Consider the following 7,980-nt stretch of genomic DNA (forward strand, 5'->3'; position numbering starts at 1 on the left):
GACTATAATTATCAGAATCGCTAGATGTACTTACTTGACTTCCAGCGTCGTCGTTCACCACTAAACAAATGTTTCCTTCTTCATCAGATTCGCTCAAATCGGAAATTGTTTCGTTGTCATCTTCCCATGCAATGTAGGCCTTCTTTTTCTTGAAGAATCTTTTCTCCTTTTTGTCTTCACTCTTCTTTTGATCTGGGCAGTCTGCTTTTAGGTGCCCCCTTTCTCCGCAACCATAACATTTATAGTGTGAGGAAGATCCTTGATTTTCTTTCTTTTCGAATTTTAATCTTCCTTTGTCTTTTGATTTCATGAACCTGTTGAGCCTTTTTATCATGAGTCTCAAATTTTCTTCTTCGTCTGAGTCTTCATCTTCCGATTTACCTTTGCTTCTTTCAACCTCCGACTTTAATGCCAAACTCTTCTTGTTGTTTTTGGATTTTGCTTCTTCTTCATCAAGTCTTCCAAGATCTAGTTCATGTTCCCTCAACTTTCCAAAGAGTGCCGTCATAGTCATGGTGTTGAGGTTCTGTGACTCCGAGATTGCAGTCACCTTAGGTTGCCACGACCTGTCTAAAGACTTCAAGATTTTAATGTTTAATTCATCCGTATCAAATGACTTACCTAGTCCAATGAGATGATTGACAATGTTGGTGAAGCGTTTTTGAACGTCGGAAATTGTTTCTCCTTGCTTCATCCGGAACATTTCATACTCTTGAATTAGGGAGTTCTTTCTTGCCCTCTTTACGTCATCCGTTCCTTCATGTGTCACTCTGAGCACGTCCCACATTTCTTGAGCAGTTTTGCAGACAGAAACCTTGTAGAACTCATCAACAGTCAATGCTGATGCAATAATATTCCGAGCTTTTACATCATTCTGAATTCTTTTCTTTTCTTCAATGGTCCATTGACCACGGGGCTTTGTTTCCTGTATATTGTTAGTAGGAACAGAAGAACCAGATGCAATAACATCCCAAATTTCACAATCAATAGATTCAATAAATATTTGCATTCTTACCTTCCAGAATGCATAGTTCTCACCTGTGAATAGTGGGGGTCTATTGATTGATGCACCCTCTGCAAAGGTTTGATGTGATCCTGCCATTTGAATGACTATCAAAGCAAGCTCTGATGCCAATTGTTAGAATCGCTGCAACGGAATTGTTAGCGTGAAATAACAAACCAAGAGGGTTTTTAATACGAACGTGTGCCTTTTAATTTCTACTCAATTAAACTTACCAAGCAAATAATAAAGACAAATAAAGAGAGTAAGGTTGAGAGAAATTTGCACAGATGATTTTATCCTGGTTCGGATCTTACCAATCCTACGTCCAGTCGCTTATCTCAAACAAGATAAACCTTTTTCACTAACACAAAACACTTACAAATATTAGTCACAAAGAAAAACAATTTGTAAGAGTTTAGAAATGGAAAATGATACTTGAACAACCATTTTTGACAACATTTAGACACGCGCACACGTGTCAAAATCTGAGTGGTCCAGTTGGAAAAATTAAATGAAAATGGACCACTCAGATTTTGACACGTGTGCGCGTGTCTAAATGTTGTCAAAAATGGTTGTTCAAGTGTCATTTTCCTTTAGAAATACCACCTCTCTTGAAACCACAAGAGATGAACTTACACTTCCTTTGAATCTTCACAAAGGATGATACCACCTCTCTTGAAACCACAAGAGACGAACTTACACTTCCTTTGAATCTTCACAAAGGATGACCACCTCCTTCGAATGCTTCACGAAGGATGATTCTCTTCCACGCACTTCCTCAGACACACCAAGGATGAACAAGCTATTCCTCTGTCACCGCAGTAGCACTTCAGGACTTTGCAGACAAGAGTTTCCTTAGCTTCAACAATCTCACAGAGTTCTCAAAGAGTTCAGAGATCTTTTGCACAAGGGAAGAGTTATTTTTGAGATAAAGAGTGAGCCATTTTATAGACTCAGCCTAATACCCTTCCATTCTTCGAAAACGGGCCATCTAACGCATTTAATCGATTAACATAAATATTAATCGATTAATAATGAGTACAACGGCTAGTTTTTCAAATCTGAAACCCCCAACGGCTAGTTTTTCAAATCTGAAACCCCCAACGGCTAGTGTTAATTGATTATTCTCAGGAATAATCGATTAACTAAATAAATCAAATATAAATTACAAGAATCAACCCTAATACATATTTGAGCACTATTACATCATCAACTTTGATTATTATAAAAGCTTTATAAAATACAGAGATCTTCAATTTGTCTTTATGGATCTTGACTTGTGCAAATCTGTTCATCATCAAAACTTCATCTTTGATTTTTGCTAACATAATCAACCCTTTTATTTTATCAATAACTTAACTTTAATCATTTCGACCAAGTCATTACACTTCAAATTACTACGTATCCATCAAACTGTGCACATGTCATTTACTTTTCGCCATGATGACATTTAAATCGTTAAGCCGTGAGAAAAAAAATTTATTGAACATTTTTTAACGAAATATGTGTTCTTATTAAACTTTTTAAAAAATATAATTACTTTGAAACAAAATCCAAAAATAGAGACCAAATAATGTTTAAAGGTACATATAATTGAAAATTCCTTTAACCGATCCTTAGTTCTTGAATAGTGTCCTTTACGATATAGTTCCTTCTCAACCTTTTCAGGATTCTGCTCGCATCTGTTCCTGAAGTCTCGCATTTCTGTATGAACTTGGTCACTCTCAATCTAAGTTTGTTCACGTGCACGACAAGTTGCATAAAAAATTAATTCACAAATGTTCTTGACTGCAAGGTCGTTAATATACGCTCATTCCCCCACTTTAGAAACATCCAAAACTTCCAACATACGAACCAAACCAAAATGTTGGTTATGCAAAAGTGAAAATACCAAAATCGACATAATTTTAAAGTGAGAAGGAGAAGTTTGGTGAGAATATTATCCTTTACAACAAGGTGCATTAGAAATGATAATAAAAGGTAGAGTTTTTGTATATGAGATCCGAAGATATTACAGATTCTATAACTTTCTAGATATTTTTTCATCTAATTTATTGTAGGAAAAGTTGAACTAGAATTGATAATTTAGAGTGAAAGAAGACATTATTAAAGAGATATAAGACAGACAAGGAGACAAGAGGATAGTTAATTAATTAATTTATTTAAAAAGTAAGAATTGTGACATAAAAAATGTTATAAAATAATAAAATATATAATTATAAAACTATAAAATTATAAAATAATACTACAAAATAATTTGTTATAACAATTATGAGTAATACTGTAACATCCCAAAATTATACAGTCAGCAACTATATAATAGAATATCAACATGTATTAATATTATATAGCAGTTTTACAAGTAAGGAGAGCAGTGTGCAAAAATGGCCGAACGGCCTTACATATACACACAAAAATAACGAGCGTTCACAAAAGAATTAGAACGAACGGTTTACAAAATATTGACCGAACGTTCAACTATTTACAATTCCCAAAAGAGCGCTCGCTCACAGCCGCTCGCTATCCTAATATACTAACTAAAAACCGAACGTCTTTACTGCTCGGCCTTCACTTCCACTTCAACGAGATTCTCCTCAGCTAGGACTTCTTCTTCAAGTGTTTGCTCCAGGGAAGTATCACCTTCTGCTCACATCCACACGGATGATCATGGCAAGGACAAGACGGATACACATATACAGACAACGCAAGGAAAGTGCAAGGGTAAGCTTATTGAATTTAATTTAAGTAAAACATATATTTCATACTTATCAAATACAGCAAGTAAATTCACAAACATGTACATTCAATTCATACAATAATTCCATCCAAACCCTGATGCTAGACCGACCGTCCGGACTGTATGAAACCTGTGTAGCTAAGGCGTCCGTGCACTCAGGTGGGGTAACTGGAATGCTCATCAGTAACCACCTGAGGTTAGTCTGTTCTGTCCAAGTTACAGTTATGGACTAGACCTCCTGCCATTCCCACGCACGACATGCTCATCTCTACTTGAGAATGAGCACTCACGGAATATCAGGATGAACCACCATCTAAGCTTACCACGTTCATACTTACAAATCTCAATTTCCAACCAAGAGTCGTTCCTCCATGGAACGCTCGTTCAAAAACCATAATCATAATTTCAACTCTTATAATGTTCGCACATCTTAATTCTTCCTCTTAAATACATTTTCATTCTATGTTCCACTTGCATAAAAAGACGAACGTTCACTCCCCTTCATAACGAGGACGAACGTTAAGAGCTACACCAAGAAAGACTCCTTCGAATCAGTTAAATGAACTGATTCCAGTACGATCCAAATAATACTTAGAAAAATCTAAGTTCAGTAACACTTGAATGAATCCAATGGATAGGTGAGATTACAAGTTGTTTAGATAAATAAACTGGACAAGATTTTAATTCAGGAGACAACTGTCAGTCAATGACCGAGCGCGAAAATAAGCTTTTAATAAATCTTGGACGAACGTCACTGAGGACTTGGACGAACGTCAATAGAACTATTGGACAAACGCTATTTAAATTTCCGGACGAACGCTATCACCGTTCGCCAATAATTTAAAGAAGGAACGAACGTTCGGTAGATGACCGAGCGTTCTTTATCACATACGTATTGGGACGAGCGTTCGGTATCAGGCCGAGCGCTACTTATCATTTACTCTTTTGAGGACGAGCGTTCGGTCTAAGACCGAGCGCCACTTCAGGACGTACGCTTTGGGGTCGAGAACTTCCACTGATTCAAAATCAAAGAGGTTCGGGATTTCTATAAGATAAGATACTTAAATTTATGTCGTACAATTTGACTAAGTGTTCAAAAGGATGTTATCAAGCTTCTCAATTCTCCCGCAACGCTCATGAAGTATACGTATGGCCGAATGCTCAAACGTAAAGCTATATAAGAGGGCGTTCGTCCTAAAAGGGAAATCCTTTCCAAATGAAAAGGTTCGACTATTTCAGGATTTACCAAGACTACCGAACGGTCAATGACCATATCGATACGAACGTTCATTTTCATAATCTTATATTTTCAAAATCACTTACAGTATACACATTTTTCCAGTGTCAGCTTTCATACATCAAATTACTCACATCATTATACAAATCCATGCGTTTTCACACATTAATTCGGATCATACTCATATACTTAAAATCAATCATCAAACATCACACTGCATACAATTTTACAGAACGTTCATACATCACAATAAATCACAAGAATTAAACTTAATAAGCTTCCCTTACCCGGATTGCGCGTTCGTTCTTCAAAAGGAAAACCAGATCCCAGTATAACTCTTCTACCCTTTACGTTTCAACCCAAACTCCTTAAACTAAAATTTCAGCAAACCAACACGGGTTCAGAGAAAGTGCATGCAGTTCAAAACGAGGCTTACATGGGGATAAATGAAGAGCAGTTAAGGACGTGAAACTTACCCGTTTCAGAATCCAAAACTGTTCGGTTTGATGGAAAGCTCACGGTGCAGGGATGCTTCTCACGGTGCTGAAACGTGAACGGAGCAAAGGATGGTGAGTTACAGAAGAGAGAAGAAGAAAGGTTTTAGAGAGAGGATGGAGAATTTAGGAGATCAGAAATTTGGGGAAGAAGATGAAGTGTTCAGAGGAATGGGAAGAGTTTTCCAGAGAAATTAATTTCTCTTCCCACGTAGGACAATCGTCCATCCGCATGCTGCCACTTGGATCCCACTATCATTTTAGAATGTTCCACAGTGACACTTGTCAGAGAGAAATCAGAGAATGTGAGTGCACATTAATGGCACAGCACGTGGAGGGGCGTGGGTGCATTAATGAAACACAGAGACATTAAATGGGGCGTGACAAGTAATACAATATCAGGTTATTCAATTAATGAAAATAAAAATATAACGTTCTTTAACATTTAATAAAATATAGAAAAATTAATAAAAAACTTAATTAAAATTATCTAAATTTATTAAAAAATTGAAATTTAATTAAGATTTTAATTTTAATAGGCAAAAGCTCAGTCCTATTTTACTCTGGGATGAAAGAACTTCATCTTACATACTTAAATTATGATCAAATATGTTCCAAATTTCCTAATCAGTACACTGTAGTTTTTCAAGATTATGATGATACAATATATATATATATATATATATATATATATATATATATATATATATATATATATATATATATATATATATTGTAAAATGAATTATTTAAATTAATAATGAATATTTTTATATTCAAAATCCCTCATGCATTATTTAAATCAATAATCAAGATATGTTATATCCAACATTTTTCCTACATAACTTCAGTGAAGTTCGTCAAACAACTATTAAAACCTTTACAATGATCAAGTTCGGATGAATTGCAGAAACAATCATTTTAACGCAAAGGAAATACATAAAAAAAGATGTGTTCATATGGAACCGATTGATCTCTAAATATCGGTATTTAACACCTCTAGAAATAGATTTTTTCTAATCAAATTTCCATGGGAGAAGCTCCTCGATCTCCAGGAGCTGCACCTTGATCTGGACCAGAAGCCTGGTCTGTGGGAGCATCCTGCTCGGTTGCTGGCTGAGCTTCTTCAGCTGGAGGTTCTTCCTCCCTCACAATCTCAAAAGAATCAATCAAATGTTGAACAGTTTCCTGATCTAAAATGTGGAATGGCTCACCAACTCCAACCACAGCAATGGTGCAGACAGAACTCCTCAGTTTTTCACCTTGCAAGGACTCCCTAGTCGCTATAAGTGCATCTTTGATAAGATCTTCTCGGGAAGAGCCCATGAAGTTATCAAAACTGCGTTCCAAATATGTCTTTGCAGCTTGAGAGCGAGACCCAATAGCAAAAGCCTGATATTCAAAATAGTTTCCACCGGGACAGTTGTAATAGAGGTGAGCTCCTGATTCATCTAATCCGGCCACCAGAAGACCAACTCCATACGGACGTTTCCATGACCGCTGTGTACAAACCTGTAACTCCAAATTGAATCACAAAAAACATTGATAAGTAAGATACCCTCTCAGTTCTGATAAATTCTGTAGACAATCCTCTTTTACCATGTAATTCTGCACATACAACCTCAAAATTGGCTCCAATACCCTCTTTATTGAACTTTCTAGGACTAAAACACAGCTTAAACATGAAACTTATTTATAAACACTTATATGACTATAAGAACGATAAATGAAATGCATTCACAGTTCTGAATTTTATCCAACATACAACACGCAATTCACTTATTTCGAATAACCTAAAATCGAAATTAAAGAGCGGAGCACTAAACGGCTGGTTCCAATTCCAACAACTAAAATGCACTCGGATAGCGATTATTTCTGTCCCTGAAAAAAAGCCATAGGTGGAAGGGAGGAGAATGAGGACCTGTGCCTTGTCGGCGAGCTGAACAACGAGCCTACCTACGGGGAGAGGGGACTCGTAGGTATAGTTATAGTTGATGCACTCGGATCGCATGTAGCGGGAGAGGACTCGGCCATCGGCGGTGAGGCCGGCGATGGCGACGCCAATGTGGTTGTCTACCTTGAAGATCTTCTTCTGGTGCGAGGAGAGTTCAGAGTTGGCCTTGTTGACACATGCCAGAACCACGTGCGTCTTGGATCGGAGACCAATCGCTGCAGAGCCCTGCTTCACCGCTTCCATCGCGTACTCCACCTGGAACAGCCGCCCCGCAGGGCTCCATGTCGTCACGTCCGTGTCGTACTGGTTTCGGAACATTCTCGATTCATCAACAAAACCAACCCTTTGCCCTTTTCTTCCTCCTCTTCTTCACTCTCACCCTCGCTCCCCCCTCTCTGCTCTGTGCCTTCAGTATTGGACAAGTTAGGTCACGTTTTGCTTTTGGAATTTCTTTCTGCACCTCCCGTTTTTCCCTCCACACCCTATATATATAATGGCTCCCTAATTTGAGACGTAAGAATCACCATACCCAGTAGGAGTGTACCGTTGCTTGAT

General features: G+C 37.4%; 1 protein-coding gene across 1 annotated transcript; it reads right to left on the reverse strand.

The window, feature by feature from the left end:
* Positions 1-6,288: 6,288 nt before the first annotated feature.
* Positions 6,289-7,743, reverse strand: LOC124848729 (proteasome subunit alpha type-1-B-like). The gene is made up of 2 exons (XM_047326500.2): positions 7,393-7,743; positions 6,289-6,983 (listed from the first exon to the last, which is right to left on the reverse strand). The coding sequence occupies exons 1-2, from the start codon at positions 7,741-7,743 to the stop codon at positions 6,492-6,494; spliced, it is 843 nt and encodes a 280-aa protein (XP_047182456.1). The 3' UTR covers positions 6,289-6,491.
* Positions 7,744-7,980: the final 237 nt, after the last annotated feature.

Source organism: Vigna umbellata, chromosome 4 (assembly GCF_029865625.1).
Source record: "Vigna umbellata cultivar VRB3 chromosome 4, Vumbellata_1.0, whole genome shotgun sequence".
In the NCBI taxonomy this organism is placed as follows: Eukaryota; Viridiplantae; Streptophyta; class Magnoliopsida; order Fabales; family Fabaceae; genus Vigna; species Vigna umbellata.